Raw genomic sequence first — 27052 nt, forward strand, 5'->3', positions numbered from 1 at the left:
TGTTTTTTGTTTTTCGAGTCATAATTTACTATTATATACACATACACACAGCTACAATATATATATTACATAAATACACATATAAGAAACTTTTTTTGTTTTTCTCTTTTAAAGTTATTTTTAATATTTCAGTGTTACTTTTTGTTCCTGACCTAGCATATAATTTAATTTCCATCTTTTCTTTTTTCCCTTAAGTTCTCAATTGTCTAAAATTGTTGCAGTGTACATTGGCTTAGTTTGACTTATTGGTTGTATATAACACTAGTTTACACGAAAGTTGTACCTCTTTAAAAACATTTTCACTGAACTCCTTGAAATAAACCAAAAAACTGAAGGGGTCTTTAGCAAATGCGAAAGGAAAATGGGTTTATAATAAAGATCAAAAGCTTTCTTTCAGAAAGAATATAGATTGCTACTTCAAACTAAGCTGTAATTACCAAAAATTCATTTCAAAAAGAAAATCTTTATAATTATTCCAAAAAATATCTAGTGGCTTGTTTGTGGATAGATAATTAATTCATTGTTCCTTGGGTTCGTATAAATTGTCAGTGTAAAAACCGCCAAAAAGGCTCAAATTGTAAACTAGTGTAATTAAGATTGATTCTCGTTAATGCGTGTGGTACAAATATATATATTTAATATATTCCATATTTCGTACTCTTAACAACTTAGTTAAAATTTCTCTGGCATTAGTTTTTGATTCTGTTTCGGATTTACACGGTTTAGAGCGGTCCAGCAACACTCTGTCCGAGTGAAGCCTGCGGTGATTTTGAGGGTCGGGGTACAGGACTCGGGGTTTCATTGATGTAGAACATATGTCTTCACTTTTTATCGGCATTTTGCTTAACGTTTATTCTCAAAATATACAGCACATTAAATTCCAATTAAAGCAAAACAGTTTCACATATATTTGAAAACATTTCGCAGTGTTTCTTCTGTTGATTTGAACTTAATGAATAGGCATTCCAGATCGGGTTCTTTAATAATTAGCTTTAAATATGTATTTCTTGTTTCGCGTTTAGATAATTTCATTTCTGTATTGTTTCTCTTTAGTTTTCTGACACTTTTTTAGGCTAAACTGTTTCCTGCTCTTATCTAATCGATTTTAAACGGTTAACGGTTTGCATTATCAAAAAAAAATTACTTTAATAGCTGCGCGTATATAATGTGTTTCCCTTAATATAGCAATTTAGTTGCGCTTTTACACTACGAGTTCACTTAACTTTTACTTTGTTTCTCCGTCTACAAATCTTTTCATCCTCTACTTTTTTTTGTTTTTTAAGGTTTTTTGTTTCAATGGTTACGATATCTATGTTTCTTTTACTTTTACCCTCGGAGAGACCTTCTGAGGCTCTCCCAGCTAAACGGCGGCTTTTTTCGTAAGTGCATAATAGTTTTTAGTGATTTTGCTGGTTATTCGGTTCGGTTTAACATACCTTCCTCATGAGGCTTTTTATGGCTAGCCGGAGCTAAGGAGCGGGCCTCAAGTAGTTTACTTTAAATAGTCGTTATCATACACACACATATTAAATATTTCTTGTGGGGCTTCCCTCTTCCTAACACATAAACTCAATTGTCGAGCTGCCTCCTTAACTTCTGGTCTCATATGTACACGACGTTGGCCCTGTCTAAAAACTAGGATTAGTTTTAGTTATATTTTATGCTTTTGCAATAACGCGTCCCCACGAATTCTGGGGCGTTTGAAACAAGGACAAAAAAACGGTTGCGCTTAAAAGTAGTATTAATTAAAGTAGAGTAATAGTAATGGTAATAGTAATAGTAATAGTAATAGTATTAATAAAACGTTGCGTTTTATGAAGCCAGAAGGTTGTAAATTAACAAAAGCAGATCAAAATGCTTGATTAAACATCACTATGCATCGCATCTCTTGGCGAAAAAACGGTTAAATCGCTTCAACTAACTTTAAATAAATATCTACTTAAACTTTGTCCTCTTAACCAGATTACTTGCTCTCGTAAGTTCACTTTCACTTCCTTAGTTATGATTTCCATCTTATTCACAGCTGTACGAACGCGATAGGGTCACGTGATCCCCTCCTGGCGATGGCGCCTACCCGTTAGGCATGTTGGACGCGGACCACGCCTCTACAATCTCGACCTAAATCCAAATAGATCCTATACTCCTATACTCCAGGCACTCGCTCGCATTTACACTTGAAACACACACGCACTCCTGACACCTCGACCATCCTGATCTCAAGGGATCGGGTTCTGTCTCCGTTGAGTTTGAGCTCTACCCTAATCTTCCGCTGCCGCGCTCGACTTGCAAACTTTGATCGATAGCTGGTATTCCATCGATCCCTTACATTCTTTAATTTAATTAGCATAAAAGCGTATTGTTATAGCAATTATTTATAGTGTATGCACGATACCATTGGATGAATAAACGATAACCCAGCACAGAGTAAACAGAAAAAAAAAGTATAAACATCAGAACATGCAAGTCGAACTAAGCTGCTCTTCTGCCTCCAGCCGATCTTGGACGCTCTTGTTGAACTGCTGCCGATGTTGACGACGTGGCTACCGATTGGTGGACTGACTGGTGCTGCTGCTGTTGTCGCCGGTAAAAAAGTTTATGCTGCTGGAGATCTCACTGACTCGACAGCGACTGCTAAGCTGGGTGTTTTCTAGGTCTCCTGCTCCTGCTCGTTATAGTAGGTTACATACTTGCTATTGGCAATGGCATTCCAGGCTGCAAAATAGCAAAATATTAGATAAATTCAAACATTTAAAATGTAAACAGCCTATAACTTGTATTGCACAGACAAATATCTGGAATTCAACTTACTGTTTGCGATATAGTCGACGATCAGTTCCGTGTTGGTCATCATCGCCGGACGCAACGGCGGCTGCGGCAGCTGGGCAACCTCCTCCGCGGAGGTCGTCGTGGCTGCATCCGCCTTGAGGTCAGCCATGAAGCTCAGCTCCTGCAGACTCTCGTCGTCCTCGACGTCGTCGTCGTTGTAGTTAAGGAACACGGGCAGTGCGACTTTCGCCTCCGAATTGGGATTGGGATTGGTATTAGACTTGGTCTTGATCTGCGCCTCCATCGGCTCCTGCTCCTGCGAATTGCTGCGACTGCAGCTGGTGCTCCGGGCAGCGGCGGCGGCACGAGCGGCGGCTATGATGGCCGCCTCGATGTCGTTGCACGTCTCCAGCTGCTGCATCGAAATGGATGTGGCACTGGGCAGCGTCTCCTCGCTGCTGCTGGCCTTGCTTAGGAAGTTGTTGACCTGCTCCTTGATGGACGTATTCGCGGCGGCATAAATGCCGCTATCGCCCGACTGATTGGCCACTCCGCCGAGCATCCCGGCCAGGCAGGCGGCGGCATTGCTGTTGCTGTTGCCGCCCGAAGAGGACGATATCGACACCGAGGACGACGAGGTGGAGGTGCTCGCCGAGTCGGACGAGGAGCCCGAGGGCGTGGACGAGTTGATGAGACTGGCGGCGCTCGACGAGGAGGCAGTTGCCCCGGCATTTGACGGCGACGACTGTGCCGCTTCAGCGGAAATCGATAGCATGTCCAGGCTGGCCGAGCTGTTCACTGCATCCGAAGCGGCCCCAGAATCATTGAGCTGCTGATCGCTGCTTGAGCTCACATCCTGCGGTTGCTCTTGTCTCTTTTCTGCAGCTTGTCGCCTATCCAGGACTTTCGTCTCCTTATCGAGTTCCTGGTGCGGTTCTTCGCTCTCGTCTTCCGCCTCTGTCTGCTGCTCCTTGTTCGTCGCCTGCGTGGCTTGGGACTGGGCCTGCTCCTGCTCCTCGTCCTCCAGGTTGTCGTCGAAGAGCTTCAGCTCATCCTCGTTGAAGTCGCCGAAAATGAACTCGTTGTTGCTCCTGCCCGCCTCGCGGTCATCGTTGAGTATAATCACGGCCCGCCGGCCGGCGGTGGCCTCCAAAACGGTGGCCGCTCCCTTGGCCGTGCCGCAACTGCTGCTGGGCAGCTTGTGGATGCCGCTGGTCGACTTCTTGGCTCCCTCCGTCTGCGTCGCAGTCGTTGACTTCTGCGTGGTAGTGGTGCTAGTGCTGGCGGTCGCCTTGGGCGTGGTGGACAGACTGACTGGTGGCTCCTCTTGACTAGGCTTCGCTGTCTTCTTACTGATGGCGCTGCTGCTGGGAGATATCTCCTTGGGCTTGGTCTTGGCCTTGGCCGACGACAAAAATGCCACCGCAGGAACTGCAGTCGCAGCAGATGGCACTTGAGTCGCGGCTTGAGCTTGAGCTGAGGATACAAATGACGAGGAGGACGAACCAGGAACAGTGGCTGCAGCTGGAGCTGCCGCTGGAGCTGCGACTGCCGCTGCGGTTGAGGTAGTTGTTGCAGCTGCTGCTGCTGCTGCTGTTGATGGCGGCGATGTGGCCGAGCTTCCCTTCTCCGCCAGCTGCTGCTTGGCGGCTGCTGCAAAGTTGTACAACGAGGCGGAGGAGGCGGCCGCGACGGCCACGGACACGTTGCTCGTGCTGTGCCGCTTGACGGTCTTCTCCAGCGCCGGATACTGCTGGTCCAGATTGCTGCTGTTGCAGCTGTAGCTGGCATCGTGCTCCACGCTCTTCGACTTCTGCAGGGCCGGCGGCGAGGAGGAGGACGTGGAAGAAGTGATGCTGCCGGCCGAGCTGCTGGCACTGCTACTCGTGGCCGCCGTCATGGTCGACGGGGCCAGGCTACCGCCTGCGGTCGCCACATTCACATGAACATGCGATTGCGACTGCGATTGCAATTGCTGCATCTCCGGCGAGTTGGTGGACTCCGCGTCGCTGCTGCTGCTGGCGGGCGTGGCGTTCAGACTCTGCGAGTAGCTGATCGAACTGGACGAGGACGGCGCCGTATTTTGGCTGTTGACCACGGCTGTGGCCGACGGAGTGGCGGAGTGGCTACCGCAGGCAGCTCCGGACGGCGTGGCAGCACCTGGCAGCTCCGGGAAGTCGGGCCGCGACTTGTACTTGCTGCCACCCTTGCCCTGGAACTTGTCGCCGAGCTCCAACTCGGTGTCGCTGGCGGTGGCATTGTTCAGGGCCTCCTGCTTGTTGCGGGCAATGTCCGCATACGAAATGGGAGCCGGCGAATTGTTGTTCTGCTTGTTCGCCTGGCGGTGACTGGCGGCCTGAGCCGCCCGCTGCTTGTTGTTCCCGCCGCCCAGGCTCTTCTTCTTGCCGGTCTGAATGGGCAGCGAGTGCACCGAGTCGAGATCACTGGAGTCCGACTTCTCCGAGGGCGGCATCGACGACGTGGACTTGCGCCGTGAGCTGTCCACCTGGTTGGCCGACGCCGAGCCGCCGTGATGGTGATGATGGTGGTGGTGATGGTGGTGATGGTGCTGCTGCCCCTGTTGTTGCGCTTGGTAGTGCTCCTGGTATTGTTGCTGCTGATGTTGCTTGTAGCTGCCACTGCCACTGCCTCCTCCTCCGTTGTTATTGTTATTGTTGTTGTTGTACGGGGTGTAGTAGTGCATCCGCTGCGACATCATGCTGGAGGAGGCCGACTTGGTGATCTGTTGCATGCGCTGGAGATTGCCGCCTGTGCTGGCGGCCGCCGCCACCGCTGCATCATCCATGGTGACGGCCCGCTGCTTCTTTGGTTTCTTCTTCTTGGTCACAACGTGGAATTCGGCGGTCTCCGACAGCACGGTATTCAGGGCATCCAGCTCGGACATGCGAGCCAGCGCCGGCAACGCCAGCGGCAGCTGCCTCTGGCCCAGAGTCTCCGGCTCCGACCAAGCGGCGGACATCTCCTGGTGGTCGCCGAGGTACTGCAACTCCTCGGTGCCCCACGATCGCCGCTCGCCCTTCCGCTGCTGCGTTCCCGCATTGTTGCTGCTGCGCACTTGCACCGTCGACTGCTGATGTTGCTGCTGCTGCTGCTGCTGCTGTTGCTGTTGCTCCTTGCCGCAGTTTTTGCTGATGTCCGCAACGGAGGCCGAGTTGTGCTTGCCGCTGCCCGCGGAGCCAGACGCCGAGGAGGATGTTGTGCCCGAGGGCGCATTGTTTGTGCCCTTCTTCTGGCGCATCATCTCCGTGGTCGCCGACTGGCGCTTCAGGTCGTCCACCTCCATTTTCGAGCAGCTGCGCAGCTCCTCCAGCGAGTTGCTTTTCTTGAGCTTGTTCTGCTTCTTGCGCTCCTTCTTGCGTTGGCCCGCCGCGCTGTTGCCACCGCCTCCGCCGCCGTTCACGTCGTTCTCGATGTACTTGACCAGCTGTTCGACGGGATCGTTGCCGCGATAACCGGCCACCGACTCCACATCCACGGTGGTGGTGTTGCGCTCCTGCTGCGACTTCTTCTTGGCCTTCTGCTTGGTGGGCTGCTGCTGCTGCAGGCCGATGCCGATCCCGGGCCCGGATCCCACGGCCCCGCCTCCCGGAGCCTGCTGCAGCTGGCTGTAGGACGCAGCCACCGCTGCCGCCGCCATCGCAGTGGTCGTGGTGTTGGTGCCCGTGGAGAGCAGCGTGGAAACGCTGTTCTGGCGGTGGGCAGCCGACGAGGTGGGTGCACTGGCGCCCACCGTGGTCGTTATTAAGGCCGTGAACTGGTTGCCATTGCCATTGGCATTGCCGTTGCCGTTGCCGTTGCCATTGCTGCCGTTGCTGCTGGTGGTGGACACTCCGCTGGCGCCATTGCCACCGTAGCCGTCGCTCAGCGCGTTTCCATTCTCGTCTAGCTGACGCTAAAATATAAGAGAAGAAAGGGTCATAAATTATATATTAGATTGCTATGAGAAGTATCAGCTGCAAGCGCTCCTAAGGAACTGAATTCTTGTTCTCCGAGAGACAACCGCTGGTTTCTGAGTTTAGGACTCACTTTGTGACAGATTTTACAAAAATGACTGTAACCTAATTATACTCGCAAGTAGCTTATCAAATTACAAGCTATTGCTATTGATATTATGGTTCTTAACGGAAACTCAAGGCAGGTAAGCCACTGTAACCTAATTATAAGAACCAAAAATCGAAGGTTACCCCGAACTCGAACTCGAGACTTACCGCAGTGGCCTTGCCACCCATCGACGCAGCCGCTGCCGAAGTTGAGGTAGGAACCATCCGTCCAATCTTCGCGGGACGCAGATCGCCGGCGAGGGTGTCGGAAGAGGCGCCGCTGTTGCTGGCGCCCGAGGACGAGGCCGAGGAGGTCGAGGGCTTGCCGCCCTCGATGGCAGCCGGCGAACCAGCGCCGCCGCCGTAAACTGAGGAGCAGGCCGTGTAGTTGTCGTTGAGCGACACATAGCCGGCCTCCACCTTGCGCTTCTGCTCCTCCAATCCGAACCCGAACTGTCCAGTGAGGGCGGCCAGGTAGTGCGCCTGCAGCTGCAACTTGTTCTTTGCCTCCTCCAAAACGGAGAAGTGGAGCGGGTCGTCGATAAGGAACTCTTTGGCGGCACCGGCTTCTTTCGCCTCGGCCGGCGGCTTCTGCTGGCCGCTGAGGGAGTCGAGCAGGAACTTCATCGAGGCATTCTGCGGCTCCAATTGCTGCAGGGAGAATTAGGTTATAGATTTAGTGTTACTTATAGAGTATTCGCAAATTCCTTAGTTTGGAGTTAGAACAAAGAGATTTCAATTGAGGATGGGAGATTCTAACGTTAGTCACTTAAGCCAAAATCCAAACCAATAGCACTGAACACGCATTTTAGCGAAAGAGGTACATACTATATATTGAATAAATGAATTATTTATATTTCTCGACTCACAAATGTGCAGATATTTGAATAATTGTGCTACTTCAGCGCTATTATTTTGAACGCAGCTAAGAATAAATTACATTCTGGTAATTTCACACCCAAACTTTTAATTCTACTAATTTTGCTACTAGACTTCGTGTTGCTATGCAAAAGATCGTGGAAGGTGATTTTGTTGTAAACACATAACTTGATTAGGCAACAGAGCCACACCGAGGGTAGTATTGATTTGGGACTGTTACGGATTAGGAGTACTGACGATAAAGAGGGATTATGTTGTGCGTCGCGCGTAACCCGGTCAATGCGCCTCTTACCGACTGATCGGCCTCATCGGCCTCATCTGCCTTAACGAGCGCCCTGGCAATCTCCCAGAGTCTGCCATCCAACCTGACGTCCCACCGCTTAAGCGTATCATCGCTTACCTCCAACAGGTAGTCATGTTGGACGCCGCTTATGCCGGCGCCCGTCGCCTCATCCTCGTCCATGTCAAACGGGATGCCCGCCTCGGGATCGCGTTCACCCAGATGGCTGGGCAGGCTGCTGCAGCTGCCGGTGCTGCTTCGATTATGGCTTTTGTTGGCCGAACCACCGGCAGTGTCGGATGAGACTGCTGGCTGCTTGTGCTGCTTGGCATCCATGGCAGCTGACGGCTCAAAGTTAACGCTGCTGGGCAGGCTGCCTCCTTCGCGCTGCCGGCCCGAGACGGATGAGTTCTTGATCTTCTTGGATGCGGAGGAGGTGGCGTTTTGGTTGTGCTGCTGATGCTGCTGCTGCTGCTGCTGGCGGCGATTCGAGCGGCCACTCAGCTGGTAATCACAGTTGAAACGTTGGGTTGCTGCCGTTGTTGCCGCCGTCGCTGCAGCCGCCGCCGCGGATGTGGTGGCCAGCTCGCTGCGGTGCGCTGCCTCGACGAGATCCTGCAGGGAGCCCCCTTGCTTGTGCCGCTGGGTGTGGTCCGTCGACCGGTGGTTGCTGGAGTGGTAGCCGCTGCTGTTGTGCCCCGCACTGCTGCTGCTCCCGCCGCTCGAGCCCGCTGCTGCCGCCGTGCACGCTAATGCGGATGGGGTGAGTGCGAGGCAGGATTTGATGGCACGATAAGAGATCTCTTCGTCGTACTCAGCCTTTTTTAACATTTGCTATGGGAAAGAAGAGTGGATCGATTTGTTTAATTCATGTATGGATGTATAATTGATCATTTTATAGGTCCCATTTAGTTTACACATGGCTGAACTACATTTACGGAAACTCACCAGAAATCGCTCGCTCTTGTTCTTCCTGTCGCCAGGGTTCCGATACCAATAGGCCTCCTCGAGAAGTTTCTTTAATGATGCGTCGTCGAGATCATTAAAATCGCTATCCTCCCAGGTATCGTATTTTGTCTGCAAACGAAAAAATGTATGTTTTATTTAGTTTAACTATTTTCCCGAGTGTACCAATACACACAAAAAATATTGTTTGAACTTAACCTCAAAGGAGTCCAAAGAAGAACTCTATCAAAAAACACATGACCTTTCGGGTTACTTTGCACACTGCTTAAGGGTTTGGCTGTTTTCAATATCATACGGTTCGAATAAATAGCGATATGGTGTTGCACACGAAAAATATTTAATTAAAAAAGGGGAAAAGTAAGGAGTTTATTTGTGTGGTTAGCGGTTTTCGCCAATGTTATTGTTAGATAAAGCAAAACTCTTTGTGGTTTTTTGCCTTTTTTGATTTCGCGATCCGGGATCTGAATTCTAGTAGTTATCGTAGCCGCGGTCCAAAAAGAATTCCAACTGCAAAGTGTGGAAATTTTTAATGGAGTTGAAGTTCTCTTGATTATTTTCGGTTTTTCTCCTTTTCGCCGCTTGCACAAGTGTGCATGTGCGTGGGTAAGTGCAATTGCGCTTGTGTGATCATTTGATCTTACTTTGGGTAACGGGTAACGGTAAATAAATAAAGCTGCGAAAAGGGAGATGACAGTAGGTGTAAGCTTTCGCCAGCATTAGCTATTTCTTTTCAATCAAAGCTTTAGCTTAAAGTTTGCGAATTATACTTTTGCATAATCTTTGTAGGCACCGCCAAAGTTTAAATTCAAACAGTCAGTTTATATTAAGCAATCACTTTGTACTTTCCAATAGGTAATGTTTTCTGATCTCCCATTATAATGTAAAGTTATCAAAAAGGTTTCTATTAGGCCAACAAATTTGTGTCCTATAAATCCTTAGATAACATTGTCTATTCGGTTTTTCAAAACTAAAAGCATATTTTCGTAATCTAATGAGAAATCAAAAATATTGCACATTTCCATACTCTAGTTCATTTTTCATTCAGTGTGTTTTTCTTTGTTATATTCATATGTAATTGCAAACAAATTGATCAGCTACAAATACATTTACTTATTTAAGTTTATAGTTTATGGTTTAGTTGAAAGCGTGTGCAAATGTGTGTAAGTATGTGTTCAGAAACTATTTTTGCAAAGAAACAAGTGTCGATATTTATAGAATGTTTATCCAATTTTATTGATATGTAATTTAACATTTTTAAACCAAGATGTGACGTCGAAATAGAAATGAACAATCAAATAAATAAATGGTTGGTTGTGGTTTTTTGCTAATTATTTCTCTTTAATTGCAAAGAAAATACATATACGAATATGTAAATATTTAATTCATATGGTTTGATTTCTTCTTAAAGCAAGTAACTAAGCTGCACTTACCTTTTTCTTTTTCTGTCGCTTGCCGACATTCTGATCGTCCTGGGTCTTACCCTTGGCAGTGGCCCCGTACTGGAGGACTCTACGATTTGGTCGCGACAGTTCCGTGTTGGGCGTATCCCCTAGCATAGCGAAGACCTGCGAAAAGGATGAGTCTCCATCTGCTTCTGCTTTTGGCGCTGCTGAATCCTTAGCAGCTTCTGGCGCTGAAGCGTGGCTAGCAGTGCTACAGCTATTACTAGGTGACGATGACTTTTTGACCTCGCTGCCTCTGATACCGACTACATGGTTGGTAGATTCGGCCGAGAACGCCTGGCTTTCGCCTCTTATCTCGTCAATCGTAGCTTTCATGAACGCCACCATACTATCGAACTGCTCCTGCAGAACGGGCGTCGGCGTCGTTTTGGTGGCCGTGGTCGTGGTGGTGCTCTCGCTCATCGTGCCAGCGGCAATCGAAACGATAGGCGTGTCCGGTATGATCGTGGGCAGCTTGCCAGCTGCTCCAGCTGACCCACCGGAACCCACACGCTCCGCCGATGTGTCCGATGTTGACGGCGTTTGTTCATTGTTCATCTTTTTTTGTTTGGTAGCATGCAACTAGCGAAACAAACAAATGCCATTCGAATTTGTCGAATCTGTTTGGGGTATGAATGGAGGTTTTTACCGAATACTTTATTACGGATACTTTTACGATACTCACAAGCTGTTGCTCTGATTGCTCCTTACTCTGGGCTTCCAAGGAAGGTCAGTAGCCCGGCCGTCGTATGGCCACCACCGCGGCTACTAGCGCTCTGCCGCTAGATTCTCTTGGCTGCGGACCCAGGACCCTCCAATTTCAAATGGAATTCTATGTTGGGGGCGCCCACCTATTGCGTATCACTCGGGACTCCTGCTGCACTTGACAGGCCTGTCGTCAGTGGCTCCTCCTCCCCGAATCTCTGCCCGTGGCATTTACGTAGGTCCTAGGCGGAAATCCTCAAAAGTCCTGCGGGGATTGTACGCCTGCTCAGCAACCAGGAATCGCCATGAGTACGAAATACGGATATGTTTGCGCACGGATCTGCAATCGAGTGGCGAATTTTGGGGGTGATTTTTGTTGTTCTGGTTATGTGGACAAGTGGGCGGATTGGCTATGGGTAGAGGTGGCTATGTCCATTCGCTTTTTTTGTCTTTTTTTCAGCCATGTCTTTAAATTTTGTAAAAAAAAAAAAAAACTGAGGTTTTTTCTTATATTCCTCCTTTTTTGCCTACCGAACCGCGCAGTGTTGCCAACTGCGCTGACATTAAAGGGTTGACATTCATGTCCGTTGCAAACAGATTTCATTAAGACAACTTTTGAAACTAAGAATATCGGGTAGTCTTGTCCATTTAAAATTAACAATCGCTCTAAACTCGCAAAAACCTTTAACTTCTTTATCACATTCTTTAAAAATACTGTCGTTATTAAATGCTACCGGCGAGTTGGCAACCCTGCGGCTGTTGTCAGTGGCAACACTACTGCAAAACACGTCATTTTACCATAGTTTTTTCACCAATTTTCCAATTGTTTCGTCAATTTCTTGAAATGTTGACCATTCCTGTCCATACTTATATACGCATTTACCCAGTAACTGGCGTTTTCTGACGGTTACAGTGGTTATTTATTGATAAATAAGCCAGTCGATGACAGCTGTATAACTTTCTGCGCACTCACACGCACGCACGAACACACACACGGCCGCAGATATGCGCCTGTGTACATTTTTCTGACCTTCTCGGCGTTTTTTCTTTTTGCTTTGGTTTTTGACAATCGAAAAGAACAAAACACACTGCCGCGCACTAAAACTCAGAATTAATAGGCTGCCCAAACTAACAACTGCGCTCTCATTATCTTACAGCTGCCTGTAAGCGGGCGAAATTGTTTAATTGCACAGTAGGCACATGAGAAAAAATTCCGAACCGAAGAGAACACTTTGGATTTGTTGTTGTGTTTTGCAGCACTTGGGAGTAGGCAGCGCTGCGCAGCACTGGTCATCGATATTTTTAAACTGCTGATGTCACTGCCCATCGATAGGTCGATAGTTAACCAAAAGTTCCATCTCTAGCTGCGTGCTCTTTATTTTCGAGGTAGAGCGAAAAAAATATAAACAAATGAAAATTAACCACAAATATGAATTTGACGACGATGTGGCCTCGATTTGCGAGTCAACGGTGCGTTGAAAATGGTCTTTATGATGTCTAGGGTGTGTGATTTATTGTATTTTGAGTTTTTCAGGCCGCCCTCACCGAAGGATGTCGTCTTCCCGTCAGGATGCATAAAACGGACGACTGGCCGCTGGCGGAGATTGTCAGCATCAAGGAGCTGGATGGACGACGCCAGTTCTACGTGCACTATGTAGACTGTAAGTATAGACAACTTAAAAACTGGCATATCCCATTATTTATACTAAATACACAGTTAACAAGCGCCTGGATGAGTGGGTTAACGAGGAGGATTTGTACACACGAAAAGTGCAATTTCCACGACGAGATGGCTCCCAAACAGGCACCAGTACCGGTGTGACCACTCCGCAGCGTCACCATTCGCTGGCAGGCAGCGTTTCCAGACCCACATCACCACAGCACTCTGGTTCCGGCAGCCTGACAGCCATCCAATCGACCCCCAGTGGCCCAACAAGCAGTGCGCCTCCTCCCGCGGGTTTGCCCGGCTTAGTGGCTCCTCCCGGGACGCCAAGCAGTGCCGGGGAGCTCGTAAATGGCAACAACCTAGCAGCCGCACTTCAAAAACGCATCAATCGCAAGCGGAAAGTGCACGGAGGGTCGGCCCATGGGCACCACAGCCTGCAAGTGCCACAGCAGCAGTCACATACCCATCCTGCCACGCCACAAACGCCCTCGGCGACGCCTGTGCACGTGACCGGTGACGGTTTGATAAGCGGGGCGGCTAACGAGGATGGAGATGGATCACAGGACGGCAAGACGCCCACTCCAAGGCAGTCCGGCAGTATGGTTACGCACCAGGACGATGTTGTGACGCGCATGAAGAACGTGGAGATGATCGAGCTGGGGCGACATCGCATTAAACCCTGGTATTTCTCACCCTATCCGCAGGAACTCTGCCAGATGCCCTGCATCTACATTTGTGAATTCTGCCTGAAGTACAGGAAAAGCAGGAAGTGCCTGGAGAGGCACCTGTCCAAATGCAATCTAAGGCACCCGCCAGGGAACGAGATCTACCGCAAGCACACAATTTCCTTTTTTGAAATCGATGGACGAAAGAACAAGGTTTATGCGCAGAACCTCTGCCTGCTGGCTAAACTTTTTCTGGACCACAAAACACTCTATTATGACACGGACCCGTTCCTGTTCTACGTTATGACCGAGTTCGACTCGCGCGGTTTTCACATTGTGGGCTACTTCTCAAAGGAGAAGGAAAGCACAGAGGATTACAACGTGGCCTGCATTCTTACAATGCCTCCGTATCAGCGAAAGGGATACGGCAAGCTGCTTATCGAGTTCAGCTATGAACTGTCCAAGTTCGAAGGGAAGACGGGCTCGCCGGAGAAGCCCTTATCGGATCTGGGCCTTCTGTCCTACCGATCATACTGGGCGCAAACCATATTGGAGATTTTCATTAGCCAGAACCCGAGCACAGATGGCGAGAAGCCCACCATTACAATAAAGTTTGTCTTTTCTTTACTACTTTGTGTTCTGTTTAACAAATAATTCTAACTGTTTATTTTCGTTTCCAGCGACATCTGCGAATGCACTTCGATCAAGAAGGAGGACGTGATCTCCACGCTGCAAAATCTGAACCTGATCAATTACTACAAGGGCCAGTACATCGTGTGTATCAACCGGGACACCATCGAGCAACATCGGCGAGCGATGGACAAGCGCAAGATCCGCATCGACTCCAAGTGCCTCCACTGGACGGCCAAGGACTGGTCCAAGCGCTCAAAGTGGTAATTTCATTCTCAGCCCTTATTATTATTAATTAATTTAAGGAGCCTTTAATTCTATTATAGATTGCCTTTTTATTGATTCTCATTGGATGGAACTGGAATGCTTGTAAATCGAAGTTTTTCAGCCGCAATAATTGGCTTTTATTGTTATAAATAAACTAGTTTATATCGCGAATATAAATATGCTTTGAATCCACCGAATCCACCACTAGTTTGATTTTTCCCCCGGAGGCAGTAGGTCCTCGATGAGGTGATCCATGCCCTGCATTATGCCGATCTCTAAACCATTCTCCAACGCATCGACGGCGGTTCGCAGACCCTTCAGAGCTTCCTGATTTTGGGCAAACTCGCGCTGCTGGCGGCTTAAGTCTAAGCGGGGCTTGTGAGCAGTTTTTAACTGCTCCAGGCACAGTTCCATTTCCTTAGAAGCCACACTGGCCGGAGGCAGATATCTAGAGAGTTTCGATCGCAGACTTTCGATGTCATTCTCCGCCCGGGCGACATGATCCACATCGGAGTTTACGCGTTGACCGTCCACCGCCTTTTGAAGGGCGGCACACTTTAGTAGCCTGGTCAGCCTTGCGAATTCCCGATTATATTCGCACTTGGCGTCCAGCCAGAGACGCGCTTGTTCTTCCACCTGACGCTTAATATGGCGGTTGTCCTCCTGGAAACGGCGCATCGCCTCCAAGTGGAGCAGATACTGAATGTCATCCATTTCGCCCTCGACCAAAGCTGCTGGCGGGGTTGACAAAGTGGGCGTGGGCGGAGTCTCCATTTTGGTTTCAATTTAATTTAAAAGTTAATATACAAAGCGAGGGAAATTCAGATTCGATTGACTCTTGTTATCGACAATGCTGTCTGGCTTTAGTCAACAAATCGATCTGTTTTTCGTTGTAGAAATGACAACTAAAATTTTAAATTTGTAGGTATGAAACTTATTTTGAGGGAAAGAAACACTTAAGAAAACACCTAGCTCATTGAAATAAAATTATTTTTGTTCGATTTATAGAGGTTTTATCGCTAAAAAATTGGACAATTTTAAAATAAAATACTGAAAGGGATAGCCCTATCAAAACTTTCAAAAAGTATAGCGAATTAGTTCTTGTGTAATTTAAAAAAGTTGGTATACAACATTTTTCAGGGCCAAAAGACATTTAGGAAAATGTCTTTTTCGTTGAAATAAAATGACGATTGATCATTTTGTAGAGGTCTTAACCCAAAAAAGTGACGGACAAAAACTTAAAGGGGTACCCCTTACAAAGTTTACTTTTCATAATGGATTCTTTTACCGAACCAACGGTCTGGCAAATCGGCGGTCAGAGTTGCCAGACAGGCGGCGAGCACGTTTTATTTACAAATTTTGTATTTCTTATAATATTGACCTAAGCACCATATTAAATATATTTAATATTTGTCTTAAAAATAAAAAAAATGGGGCGAAACAAGAAACAAAATCCGTTTGCAGCTCGAAAACGCCAAAAGCGAGAAAACGTAAGTGACTCATAAAACAAGTTTAAAAAGGAACTCCACGTTTTGGGAATTTTTTATTGCAAACTTACCAATCAACAGGGTCCTGAGCGTCCAGATCGTAGAGCGCTGCCCTACGAGGAGATCAAGAGGGATAATGCCTTCTTCATCAAGTACTACCACCTGCAGAAGATCTGCGCCAGCGAGGAGGAGTGGTCGCAGTTCCTTGAATCTATTAGGGACAACCTGCCCACCACTTTTCGGGTGACCGGCTTCAAGGACGAGGCGAAGGCGCTGCTTTCTATTATAGAAACTCAGCTCTTCACGGAATATGTAAGGGCGGTGGCCGAGCTGCACCAGAAGGCGCCGGAGGATGTGGAGCGTCCGCTGTGCCTCCCTTGGTATCCGAATGGTCTGGCCTATCAGCTTCACCTCACACGCAAGGACATCCGTCGATCGGAGCCTCTCTACCGGCTTCACAACTTCCTTATTGTGGAGACCACAGCGGGCGGAATCAGTCGGCAGGAGGCCGTCTCTATGATTCCACCTATCGTCCTGGATGTTCAACCTACTGACAAAGTTTTGGACATGTGTGCTGCTCCGGGTTCCAAGACAGCTCAGCTTATCGAAGCCCTCCATGCCTGCCCCGAGAAATATAAAATTCCACCTGGCTTTGTCCTTGCCAACGATGTGGACAACAATCGCTGCTACATGTTGGTCCACCAGGCCAAGCGTTTGAACTCGCCTTGCCTGCTGGTGACTAACCACGACAGCAGTGTCTTCCCCAACCTGCTCACCAGCCAGGAGGATGGGTCGAAGGGCATCCTCAAGTTCGACAAGATCCTGTGCGATGTTCCCTGCTCCGGTGACGGTACGTTGCGAAAGAACCCAGACATTTGGCTCAAGTGGAATTTGGCACAGGCGTACAATCTGCACGGCATTCAGTATAGGATCGTTAGACGTGGCGCCGAAATGTTGGAGGTGGGCGGTCGCCTGGTTTACTCCACGTGCTCACTGAATCCCATCGAGAACGAGGCGGTGCTGCAGCGCATTCTCAAGGAGGCAGATGGTGCCCTTGAACTGGTGGACGCGGGTCACCTGGTGCCGGGGCTCAAGTACAAGCCAGGCATGACCGACTGGAAGCTGGCCACCAAGGAGGTGGATCAAATCTTCACTAGTTTCGACGAGGTGCCCGAGAGCCTTCACACCATCATTCGGCCTGGCATGTTCCCGCTTCCAGCTGAGGAAATGGCCAAGATCGGACTGGAGAAGTGTCTCAGAGTGCTACCTCATCTGCAGGACAGCGGCGGCTTCTTCGTGGCGGTCTTGGAGAAGCGACGCCAGCTAAGCTTCGAGAAGAACGATGTGGTGGAGCTGGTGGCGCAGAACGAGAAGGCCAAGCAGCCGGCGGATGAGCCGAAGCTCGACGAAGAGGGCAAGCCTATTGAGGAGAAGTCCGTTCCGTGGGGACCGCAGCGTAAGAAGCGACGGCTGCACGGTTACAAAGAAGATCCTTATGTGTTTTTCGGTGAAAATGATCCCGATTACGTGGCCATCAAGGAGTTCTACCAGCTGGACGAATCCCTCAACCAGCGGTGCCTCCTTACGCGCTGCATCACCGACAAAAAGAAGAACATCTACTACTGCTCGGACCCCATCAGGGATTTGGTGCTCAACAATGAGCACAACATCAAGATCATTAACACGGGCGTCAAAACTTTCGTGCGCTGCGAGAACCGACACACGGTGCACCCGTTCCGTTTGGCGCAGGAGGGCCTGCAGACCTCGAACGCTTTCATGGGGGCCAACAGGCGAATCGAGGTGGAGCGGGAGGATCTTGTGATGATGCTCAACTGCACCGATCCCACGCAGCCGCCGTCGACGCACGAGCTGAAGAAGGAAACCCAGGAGCGCTGCAAGGAGTTGGGTAGGCTCTGAAGATCCTTAGCCAATGATTCGTGGTTCCTATTCGTTTCAACTCTCTTTTCTTTGTAGGAGTGGGCAGCTGCATTCTCAAGTACGTGGATCCGCGGTTCACTTTGTACACTGTGGGCTGGCGTGGAACCTCAAGCCTGCGGGCCTATGTCCACAAGGACGAGACCATTCACATCCTGCGGCTGCTGGGCGCCGACCTCAGCAAGTTCGAAACGAACAAGTACGAGGATGCGAGAATCGCGGCCGCCGCAGCAGATGCAGCTGCTGCAGAAGCCAACAAAGAAGTTGAGGCAGGTGCTGATGAGTTGGAATCCACTGACGATACTGTTGCTGACGTTCCTGTTAACCCCGAAGAAGAGTCCACCAAGAGCTAGTGCTTGTCAGTAAATGTAGCATTTAAGCGGACCAATTCCACCTGTAAAGTGGCCTGTATAATCATTACGAATCAGAAGTATATAATCCATTAAAGTGGAAGATGCAAAGTTGAATTTTGGTTTTTATTTATAATCAATAAATCACTGATTAAAACTTGCCCAATCCAAGCAAAAGTCACAGCGTTTTTAGTACGTTTTTGTTATAAAATGTTACATTTATGTTTTTATTTTTTCCAGTATAAATATATCGTATGTAAAGTATATAAAAAAAAGTTCATTAAAAAATTACACATACTCTTTATATAGATGGTGTTCTACCGTATTCCTTTTTGTTTTTCTGTTTTATACGCTTCATACGTTGTTTCGTGTCTTTTAAAAAGTATTTTTCATATATTTGCCGTCTTTTTTTGTGTAAGTGTAAATGTTCTGAGTGAGTTGGCTGTCGTATTGCTTTGTATCTGCGTTTTTCCTTTCCTCTGATGATGTGTGTTTTGGAAACATTTATGCACAAATATATATGGGATAGACGAATGTTTATTTTATGTTAATTACGCTGTAGGAATGAGACTGATTCTCTCGCTTGTTAATACAAAAATATATATATAAAAAATAAAAGAAAAAAAAAAACAACCGAAATATGATTATGGTAAAATACTTTTGCAATCACGTGCATGCGCAGCGGTTTCGATTTACTTGGTAGCATTGGGAAAATGAGAGAGGGATAGCTTTTATAGGTATAAAGAGTTGAGATGCGGCGAGACGAAAAAGAGACGGGGTGACTGAAGATCGGATCTGGGATCTCAGATCGCAGATCTTGTATCTCGGCTGTGGAGTCTCGAGTCTCGGATCGAATTGGACCAGATGAGAGCCCCGTTTTAAGCCTGCTTCTCGGCCTCAATAACCTCCTTGGTGGGCAGCACGTTCTTCTCGTTGGTCTCGGTGTGCTTCAACTTTTTCGCATCAAAGTTCTCAATGCCGGCAATGAACTGATTCTTCTCCTTCTCCTGCTCGATGGCTGCAATTTGAGTTGAGAAATAACAACACAATTATAGAGTGTACACTGTACTGTCCATCTAAGGCAGCCTGTCTGCCATTGGCTTTTATGGCCACGCTAAACACTGCACATAGAGTATGTAAGTGTGTATACTAGATGGCCTACAACGCACCTTCCTTATCGGGCAACGGGTTCTTCTCGTTGGTCTCCGTGTGCTTTAAGTTGTTCTGATTGAAAGCGGTGATGCCCTCGAAGATCGACTGTTGGGTCTTCTCAGCAGCCACATCTGTTTTTGGGCAAGGATTACGTTACAAAATATAGTTTTACTTAAGTTTCAGCTGCATCGACTGGCTATTCACCTTCAGCGGTGGGAAGAATGATCTTCTCCTGGGTGCTGGCATTCTTCAGTTTTTCCTGGTTAAAACCTTCCAACTGGCTCTTCAGATTCTCGGCCACCTTGGGCAGATCCTTGAGTGCTGGTGCTGGAGCGGCCATCTTAAAATGGGTGTTTATCATTGTTTAAAACAAAATTACAATTTTAGGTCACAGTCCTACTACCAAAATTTTGAAACCAATTTTTAGTTATCAAATATCAAAAGATTGAAAAGAAATGAAAAGGCTATAAAAACTATCATAGTATTTTTCCTTTAGATAACAAAACTATAGGTATACTTTTGGCAAGGTGTTAAAAACCTTCTTGTCTAGAAAGTAGAACCCGTAACAAATACATTTAACCAGAATTCTTTTTAAGAACCAAAAACCGATTTCTGATAAGTAGGACTTCTAAAAATTAGATAGCAAAAGCTTACATGTTGCTTATCTTTCCACAACGATATGAACTGAAATAAGCGTCACAATATTTTTGAGAATGTGCAAATTGTTTATTTAAATTCGATTGTGCGATCAACGAATTTCTCAAATTCTAAAAAAAAATCCAGTTTCCGAAAAGGCGGTTCCAATTGGAGCCAGGCCGGAAGAGGATATCGATGTTGTCGATGCGTAAGAGGAAACCGACACACCGATAGAAGATCTGTTGTTGTTCTTTATTGTTTGCTTTTGTTGATATTAATGTTGCGTCTTAATAAATAATTCATTTTCGTTGGAAACTAATCGCATTATCGATTTGTTGACGGTTGGTTTAATTTTATGTTAGCTGTAAGATTTCCCAAGCGATAGCCTAGCAAAAAAAGAGTTAATCATCCGAATGTGAGGCGATAACGATGACTCAAAACGCACACAAATGTAACAAGGACGAGTCATTCAAATGTGGAAAAGTGTTTCCTATCAGAAAACGAGAAAGAGGAGAGAGCGCACGAGAAAAGTTCAGCGAACCTTTCCAACTGGAAACAGATTACGATGACTCCAATTTTCATTTCATTTCTTTGCTTCTGCCTTGCTTTTTGTTCTTGGCCTTTGTTTAGCACTGGCCTTCTTATCAGAAGGCATGAGTACTTGGCGAGCGGTTAAACTGCATTTTATCACGTTTATTTTTAGTTCGAAATTCAAGTGTGCGTGCCGCTTCGCAATCCCCATATATTATTTCCCCATGTTCCACTCAGAATTGCGCTGGACAAAGAATCGTCTTTGTGTATCGATATCGGTAACATGTCATCACTCGAATTGCATTGCATTCGATCGAACAGCTGCGCTGATATGCAATGGTTACAAGGGCAGCGACCGCGCCAAAAACAAAACGGAGAAAAGGCATCGCGAAATCTATATTTATTTGCTTATTTATGGCCATAAATGGTCGTAAAGCTGAGCTCCAACCAGCCGGCCAATCACGTTGATTGACTAACGGACGCCGATCTCCCAACACTCCGCTCTGGCCCGCTATCTCCACTTCCCCAGACAGAAAAGCCTATCTTCGACTGACTAGGTTTATGCCGGTTTTAAATCACGATCAACAAAGTAAGCTCGACTTATTGGGGATCTTTTTTAACTTTTTGCATCACTTTTTAATTACAATTTTCTACACCACTTTAAATAAGACCTATTAAATGACATAGTTCAACATTTAACCGTTTAACAATTGGACTTATGAGGGTACCTTATCTATGATTAAGGCAAACCGGCAAGCATCACTCGCTAATCTTTATTTTGATAATACTGATCAATTGCTCATAATTTATTATCGCAAACAAAAATAGCACCGATGAACTAATCATAAGAAAATCCCAAGTCAACAACAAGCCCCTTAATTGCAACTTTTCTTTTTAAGCATATACATTTCCATTTTTGCGGTGATTTATGCCCTTAGTTTTTGTAAGGTTTACGCCTCTTGTTTGTTAGGCAAGACTTCTCACAATTGCAACGCTTAATTTTAAATTCGATTAATTGGTAATCGTGTAATCCGAGTGTCGCATTAGTCAGCTCCTTGCAGCAAACAAAGGAGAGGCAACAAACAAACGACAGAAGTAACGACTTCGCATACATACAAAGTTGGAGTGCAAGGGGGGAGGTGGTAATTTCCAAGGGGAAAGAGGGGAGGGGCAAATGAAGTTTGCCGTGAATCAACTTCCAACTTCGAAATTCGAAATATGGTCGCCCCGCTTAAAAACCGGCGATGAATCATCGCTGTATTGCATGCATATATACGTGTATGTATGTATGTATGATGAATTTATCGTTGCCCACACAGCTGTGCTTCTACTTCTTCATGACTTTGTAAGCTTTTCTTTCTTTTTTCTTTCTTCCTGTTTTTGGTTAATTCTTTTATAGATACACATATCTTATAGTTTTTTTTTTGGAGTGTGAGTGGGACGGCGCCAAAAGACCGTTAAAAATAAGAAGAATAAAAGCAGAATTTGTTTGGGTATAGAAATTATATGTAAAACAAAATGAGTCAAAGCCGCTGATGCGTGGCAACCAGCCGACGAACGGAGTGCCAAAAAGAAGGCGAGAAGAAAGGGCGGAGAGTGCAGAAAAAGCGGAAAGGAGAAATGGAATGAGAAATGACAGACACGTCCGTTTTACATTACACCCTCAACTCCTGCACAAGTTCACATGTGTGCTTGTGTGAGAGTAAAAGAGAGAGAGAGCGTGAGAGAGACGAGGATAAACGGCGACTTGCAATGAATGTTAAACAAGCACATTATACATTTTATGCACATTATATACAAAACACAATATATGCGGGCGGCTGTGTTTAGTCATATATTCAATTTCAAAATCACTGGATATTGGATATCCAAGTTCTCTGGCGACAATGAAGAACGGCCGCCACGCCCAGTTAAATTTGCAACTCGTCGTGCACATACTCATGCATCTCACAGTCATGACCACCGTAATAGTAACTAATAAGAATTAAAAAAAAAGAGTACATTCAAGTCCAGTGATATCACAAATTGATTAAGATATGTACATATGTATATTGCTTGAAGTATTAGACTCCTACTAAGTTATATATTTGGCAGTCTGTTTTGTTTACTCCAAAATTTAGTTTAAACAGTTTGTTAGTCAAAGTACAACTTTAAAAAATTTAAACCTACACTTGACCTCAAATGGAAAAGCTGTTGCTATACGTGTGTAACTTAAAATTGTAGATAATAATAGACAGTGCTGTTATTCAATTTATATCTTTTCTATGGCTAATTTTATAGTACATATGTGTGTTACAAGCCAATACAATTTTTAAACGGCAATCGTTTGCAAGATTATGAATTTTATACTTTTTATTTCTTTTCGATTATAAACGATATTTATAAGTAATGTTAAATTTGTGGTCCCCACTGTGGGGGAGGATATTTAACAGCAACACATGCGCCCCGCCCAAGCCCACACACATACACATACACACCATCAAGCGGCAGACGGCAAAAAAAAAGGGAAAAATGCCGGCCGGCATCAACACACACACAAACACAGAAAGGTCTCTGAAGTTTAAACCACACATAAAAAAAAAATATAGTCAACAAAAGGCAGCGGCAAAAGCCATTTAACATCTGCAGAAAAAAGTTCAAGCCAAAGAAAATAAATGAAAATAAAGAGAAAGAGCTAAAAGTAACGGACTAGACGAGCACAATAAATATTTATAACAAATCCGCTGCCATTTTTGCAATCAATGAAGACTGCGCGTCAACAAAAAACCAGTTAGGTTCCCCTTCTTCTGCTTCAACTTCTTTTTGCCCACTTCTCCCCAGAAAAAGAAATTACCGGCGATCCCCCATTAAAAAATTAAAAAAAAAAATTGTTTTCCCCTCAAACCTAAATAAAAAGTTAACAAGCTCACCTTAATTTGATTTTTGGTGTTGGTTTTTGGATTGGCAAAGAGGACTACTACGAGCTGGGATGCTGGCGGGTTGGGGCCTTATATATGTAGTTAAGAGTGCACACTGGAGCTAAACCTCAAATTGTCGCGCTTGGAGCCGAAGCTAAACTGAACGTTTCTTTTAATGTGCGCTGGAGCTAACTTCGGTCCGAAGTTACTGACGTGACCATGGTGGAATACGTAGAGACTAACTGTCTCGTCGTGTCCGTCAGGGCGTTAACATTCCACAATGAGTGCGAGTGGGGGGTGTTTTCCAATAGGTGCGAAAGATGCAGCAATAGAGTTAGTTGTCCAACCCTTAAACGATGAGCCTGACCCGAACGAGTTGGCAGTCTTTTTGTCCGCTAGAGGCGCTTTCTGACAGAAACTTAACATAGGAAGTGTTTCAAAACGGGTATATTGCACCTTTTCGCCAAACGGGGAAACAGGGAACACCGTTTTCCCAAACGGGTATACAGAGCAGAAACGGGTTCATCGATAATCTGAGAGCCACCCGAACGTTAAGGGACTGAACCCGAACCAAAGTATCGATGTTTTGAAATGAATTCATCGATATTCTAATCGTCGATATTGTTCTTCGTATCCTAGCGAGTGAACCACTCAAAGTTAGTCGCGACAGACGAGCGGGATTTTTGAATTTTGAAACTGCAATATATATCGGCAAATCATTTTTTGTAATCTTGAAGTAGTTGTTAGTCATTTTCACAAAACCTTTGTTCTTGTAGCACATTAAAAGAATAATACTGCTTAATGTAAACAAATGCATTATTAATTAACTTACAGCTTTATTAAAACATATTTTAAAAAGCTCATATAACGTAGAGTTATCCACCTTTGCTAAATTTAAAATCTCTGAAAACAGTCATCCTCAGTTTAGTTTACTTTAATAAGGCTGTTATCTTGGTAGTGACTCATCCGTATATACACTCTATGGTAAAACTAGGCTGCATATCCATCCTGATCCTTCTTGCTACGCATAGTTTGCGGATCGGCACTCGTTCCACACCCGGATCATCTCCTCGGGGTCCCCGAAATCGTGCGAGGCTATTACCGAACTGTAGCTATCGGGACCCTTGTACGCCGGCCGATGGAAGCGAAAATCATCGCAATGCTGGAGGGGAATGCCCGCCTTGAGAGCCACAATTCCAAGGTAGACATCGTCGAACCGAAAGAGCGGCAGGTGGACACTGGTCGAGTATAAGCGGAGCAGTGCCTGCTTCGAGAGCAGAAACGCACCTGCGGTCACGTAGGGAGGCCAGCGATCGAAGGGGTATTCCTCCAGCGAAACGTACCACTTGCTGAACTTGTGCCGCAGCGGCGAGGTCTGGAACACATGCCCGGCGAAGAGCAACTCTGGCTGGTGGCTACTGCGTCCTCGACCCAAAAACTTCAGCACATTTTTCGCCGAAACATAGTAATCATCGTCGACGAAGAGGTAAAAATCACTGCGATTGAAGTGCTCGCTGGCCCAGCGCATTCCGAGCATGGTCTTCAGGGTGTTATTGAAGTAGGCATCTATAAAGTCCGCCTGGAGGATGTCGCCATGCTCGCGGGACTCCCAGGCAATGTCCTTTTCACCTCCGTGGGTTGTGGTTCCCAGTAGAAAAACCCTGCGCAGATGGACGTCAGAGAATCGGCCTTCGTAGCCCCAAGTTCGACGGATGGCCTCTCGTCGCTGGACGTTCGACACGGCACTTTTGATGAGCAGCGTAAGACGCGGAGGCTGATCCCCCTGTATTTCGGCTGTGAAAGAGGGCATTCGCAGGTAGGCGAACTTCGATATTCCCGAAGTTCCGACGCGGTCATCCTTCAGTGGATAGTGGAAGTGCCTCTCAAAGTCCAGTTCGTGCAGGTGGGTCAGCAGGCCACAATAGTCCACCAAAAGAATGAGCGGCAAAACCAGGAGACATCGCAGCAGCAGCTTGTAGTGTTTACTTTGCATTGCGACCAAACCAAAACAAAAACTTCAAGGTGACCGTCGCAGGTCAAAATGACAGAAAACTGCGGCCGAGGTTTGGCGGCACCTCATTGCACGCTCAGAAAAGACAATTATGTCCCTCAAAGCTCTGTAAGTCTTGCACACCTTTTTAAAAATAAACTAATTCACTTAAAAGAAATGTGTTTAAGCATTTTGAAATAAATTGTTTGTACACTTTGAATAAAAAACATTAAGGCCCGGAAAATACCGAAAAAATACTACATCAATACGGAGCCGTCGCTGTGAATGTCAAATTGGCAAGAGGTAGCACAAAACATACAAACTAAAACTTCTGAGCGCGCTTAGCAAAACCTTGTGAAATTGAAATGTCCGAGGCAGTGGCCACCGATGAACTCGCTCCGCCGGCGGAGAAGATTTCCAAACTCACGAATGCACAAAAGGCGCGAATCGAACGGAATTTGGCGAAGGCACAAAAGTTGCGCGACGCCAAACTGGTTTTGCATCCATTTAAGGATCTCGCCAGGTGGGTTCTCCAAGTTAAGGAGGGCATATGTAACTAATATGATCTAACAACTAACAATAGCAACAGGGATGGTACTCACCCGGAAGCGGCTCTCAGTCAAGGAAGCTCGGTGATCAAGGTGCAGGGCACCAAGTACATCGATTCCGGTGGCGGTTTTCTGCTGGAACAGCCCGTTCTGCCCACAGCACCGGGCGTATCTGGTCTTAACAAGTCCGGGGAGGAGCTGCCTGTCATTGTGGACGATGCCATTGCCATCCCCATCCAGTACGAGGAGTGCTTGGATTGCGGCGACCAGTTCGCCGACTCCTATTTGTTCAACAACTTCGGGCACTCGGTTTGCGACAAGTGCCGCGACAACGATGACCGCCATGCCCTGATCACCCGCACGGAGGCCAAGGCGGAGTATCTGCTCAAGGACTGTGACTTCGACAAAAGGGAGCCCAAGCTGCGTTACATAAGCCGCAAGAATCCTCACAATGTGCGCTGGGGCGAGATGAAGTTGTACCTGCACCTGCAGATTCACAAGCGAGCAATGGAAGTCTGGGGCAGCGAGGAGGAGCTGGTGCGCCAGCACGAGTCTCGCGAGGATAAGCGCGAGGTGGGTAAGGCCCGCAAGTACAACAAGCAGATGAAGCAGCTGCGCATGGAGGTGCGGAGCAGTATTTACACCAAGAAAACGCACGTCGTCCACGAGCACGAGTTTGGACCCGACACATACAACGAGGAGGAGGACACCTACACGCACACCTGCCTCTCCTGTCCGTATAGCGAGACCTATGAAAAAATGTAGAGTTTCCTGTTTTTGTTTATTGCACTGAATGCTTGAAGAATCAATTATGTTAAAAAATAAGTATTTTTAAATCTTAATTATCTTTGTAACTTAAGCTGGCAAATCCATGCGTTGTAGGCTTGGAAGCTTCAAAGTGTATTCCATTATTCTTGGAGCTATGTATTTTTTTGAATTTTTTTTATATTATTAGTTATAATACTTTTTAAGCGAAGTTGTGAAAAAAAATGTCGGAATCTTGTATTACTATAGGCAATTGAAGAAATTGCATGATAAAAAGGATCAGTACTGCCACAAAAATGTTTATATATCACAATGCCCGTTTTTTCAATTAAAAACAATGAATATTATGTACCACCAAACCATTTTTGTGAACTCACAGAATTAAATGAAATTTTAGTAAGTCCCATGCCAACTAAATACTCGATTTTAAATTG

The 27052-nt window shown here is 46.5% G+C and overlaps 7 protein-coding genes across 10 annotated transcripts; 3 read left to right on the top strand and 4 right to left on the bottom strand.

The window, feature by feature from the left end:
- Positions 1 to 820: 820 nt before the first annotated feature.
- Positions 821 to 12362, bottom strand: LOC108091307 (platelet binding protein GspB). 4 transcript variants are annotated; one of them, XM_017190429.2, is made up of 8 exons: positions 11983 to 12362; positions 11080 to 11439; positions 10383 to 11014; positions 8935 to 9063; positions 8107 to 8820; positions 6996 to 7478; positions 2809 to 6679; positions 821 to 2712 (listed from the first exon to the last, which is right to left on the bottom strand). In XM_017190429.2, exons 3-8 carry the CDS (start codon positions 10950 to 10952, stop codon positions 2648 to 2650), a joined length of 5832 nt encoding a protein of 1943 aa, XP_017045918.1. In that variant the 5' UTR covers positions 10953 to 11014; positions 11080 to 11439; positions 11983 to 12362; the 3' UTR covers positions 821 to 2647. The 4 variants fall into 4 exon arrangements, with proteins under 4 accessions (XP_017045918.1, XP_017045917.1, XP_017045919.1 ...); XM_017190428.2 differs by having other exon boundaries at positions 11898 to 12362; XM_017190430.2 differs by lacking the exons at positions 10383 to 11014; positions 11080 to 11439; positions 11983 to 12362 and adding an exon at positions 9151 to 9578.
- Positions 12363 to 12426: 64 nt separating this feature from the next.
- Positions 12427 to 14524, top strand: LOC108091309 (histone acetyltransferase Tip60). Its single transcript, XM_017190432.2, has 5 exons — positions 12427 to 12569; positions 12634 to 12760; positions 12817 to 14041; positions 14111 to 14323; positions 14387 to 14524. Coding segments are annotated over exons 1-5 (1626 nt in total). The 5' UTR covers positions 12427 to 12509; the 3' UTR covers positions 14388 to 14524.
- LOC108091310 (augmin complex subunit dgt4) lies at positions 14376 to 15191 on the bottom strand. Its single transcript, XM_017190433.2, has one exon. The coding sequence runs from the start codon at positions 15099 to 15101 to the stop codon at positions 14532 to 14534; it is 570 nt and encodes a 189-aa protein (XP_017045922.1). The 5' UTR covers positions 15102 to 15191; the 3' UTR covers positions 14376 to 14531.
- A 445-nt stretch (positions 15192 to 15636) lies between these two features.
- On the top strand, positions 15637 to 18216 carry LOC108091335 (tRNA (cytosine(34)-C(5))-methyltransferase). Its single transcript, XM_017190478.2, has 3 exons — positions 15637 to 15817; positions 15896 to 17720; positions 17789 to 18216. The coding sequence occupies exons 1-3, from the start codon at positions 15758 to 15760 to the stop codon at positions 18100 to 18102; spliced, it is 2199 nt and encodes a 732-aa protein (XP_017045967.1). The 5' UTR covers positions 15637 to 15757; the 3' UTR covers positions 18103 to 18216.
- Positions 18217 to 18285: 69 nt separating this feature from the next.
- Positions 18286 to 23484, bottom strand: LOC108091336 (thymosin beta). Its single transcript, XM_017190479.2, has 4 exons — positions 23328 to 23484; positions 19456 to 19591; positions 19269 to 19382; positions 18286 to 19117 (listed from the first exon to the last, which is right to left on the bottom strand). Exons 2-4 carry the CDS (start codon positions 19589 to 19591, stop codon positions 18978 to 18980), a joined length of 390 nt encoding a protein of 129 aa, XP_017045968.1. The 5' UTR covers positions 23328 to 23484; the 3' UTR covers positions 18286 to 18977.
- Positions 23485 to 24127: 643 nt separating this feature from the next.
- Positions 24128 to 25472, bottom strand: LOC108091357 (beta-1,3-galactosyltransferase brn). Its single transcript, XM_017190510.2, has one exon. It carries the CDS (start codon positions 25306 to 25308, stop codon positions 24337 to 24339), a length of 972 nt encoding a protein of 323 aa, XP_017045999.1. The 5' UTR covers positions 25309 to 25472; the 3' UTR covers positions 24128 to 24336.
- Positions 25473 to 25586: 114 nt separating this feature from the next.
- Positions 25587 to 26977, top strand: LOC108091358 (DNA repair protein complementing XP-A cells homolog). The gene is made up of 2 exons (XM_017190511.2): positions 25587 to 25828; positions 25889 to 26977. The coding sequence occupies exons 1-2, from the start codon at positions 25671 to 25673 to the stop codon at positions 26616 to 26618; spliced, it is 888 nt and encodes a 295-aa protein (XP_017046000.1). The 5' UTR covers positions 25587 to 25670; the 3' UTR covers positions 26619 to 26977.
- The last annotated feature ends 75 nt before the right edge of the window (positions 26978 to 27052 follow it).

This window comes from Drosophila ficusphila, unplaced genomic scaffold (genome assembly GCF_018152265.1).
Source record: "Drosophila ficusphila isolate 14025-0441.05 unplaced genomic scaffold, ASM1815226v1 contig_198, whole genome shotgun sequence".
In the NCBI taxonomy this organism is placed as follows: Eukaryota; Metazoa; Arthropoda; class Insecta; order Diptera; family Drosophilidae; genus Drosophila; species Drosophila ficusphila.

Coding starts and splice junctions, on each gene's coding strand:
- LOC108091307 (XM_017190429.2), bottom strand. CDS start 10,952: ATGAACAATGAACAAACGCCGTCAACATCGGACACATCGGCGGAGCGT. Junction 8,821..8,934: donor ACAAGAGCGAGCGATTTCTG/GTGAGTTTCCGT, acceptor TCTTTCCCATAG/CAAATGTTAAAAAAGGCTGA. Junction 2,713..2,808: donor CGTCGACTATATCGCAAACA/GTAAGTTGAATT, acceptor GCTATTTTGCAG/CCTGGAATGCCATTGCCAAT.
- LOC108091309 (XM_017190432.2), top strand. CDS start 12,510: ATGAAAATTAACCACAAATATGAATTTGACGACGATGTGGCCTCGATT. Junction 12,570..12,633: donor CCTCGATTTGCGAGTCAACG/GTGCGTTGAAAA, acceptor TGAGTTTTTCAG/GCCGCCCTCACCGAAGGATG. Junction 12,761..12,816: donor CTACGTGCACTATGTAGACT/GTAAGTATAGAC, acceptor CTAAATACACAG/TTAACAAGCGCCTGGATGAG.
- LOC108091310 (XM_017190433.2), bottom strand. CDS start 15,101: ATGGAGACTCCGCCCACGCCCACTTTGTCAACCCCGCCAGCAGCTTTG.
- LOC108091335 (XM_017190478.2), top strand. CDS start 15,758: ATGGGGCGAAACAAGAAACAAAATCCGTTTGCAGCTCGAAAACGCCAA. Junction 15,818..15,895: donor AACGCCAAAAGCGAGAAAAC/GTAAGTGACTCA, acceptor ACCAATCAACAG/GGTCCTGAGCGTCCAGATCG. Junction 17,721..17,788: donor GGAGCGCTGCAAGGAGTTGG/GTAGGCTCTGAA, acceptor TTTTCTTTGTAG/GAGTGGGCAGCTGCATTCTC.
- LOC108091336 (XM_017190479.2), bottom strand. CDS start 19,591: ATGGCCGCTCCAGCACCAGCACTCAAGGATCTGCCCAAGGTGGCCGAG. Junction 19,383..19,455: donor CATTCTTCCCACCGCTGAAG/GTGAATAGCCAG, acceptor GCCCAAAAACAG/ATGTGGCTGCTGAGAAGACC. Junction 19,118..19,268: donor CCCGTTGCCCGATAAGGAAG/GTGCGTTGTAGG, acceptor CTCAAATTGCAG/CCATCGAGCAGGAGAAGGAG.
- LOC108091357 (XM_017190510.2), bottom strand. CDS start 25,308: ATGCAAAGTAAACACTACAAGCTGCTGCTGCGATGTCTCCTGGTTTTG.
- LOC108091358 (XM_017190511.2), top strand. CDS start 25,671: ATGTCCGAGGCAGTGGCCACCGATGAACTCGCTCCGCCGGCGGAGAAG. Junction 25,829..25,888: donor CCATTTAAGGATCTCGCCAG/GTGGGTTCTCCA, acceptor AACTAACAATAG/CAACAGGGATGGTACTCACC.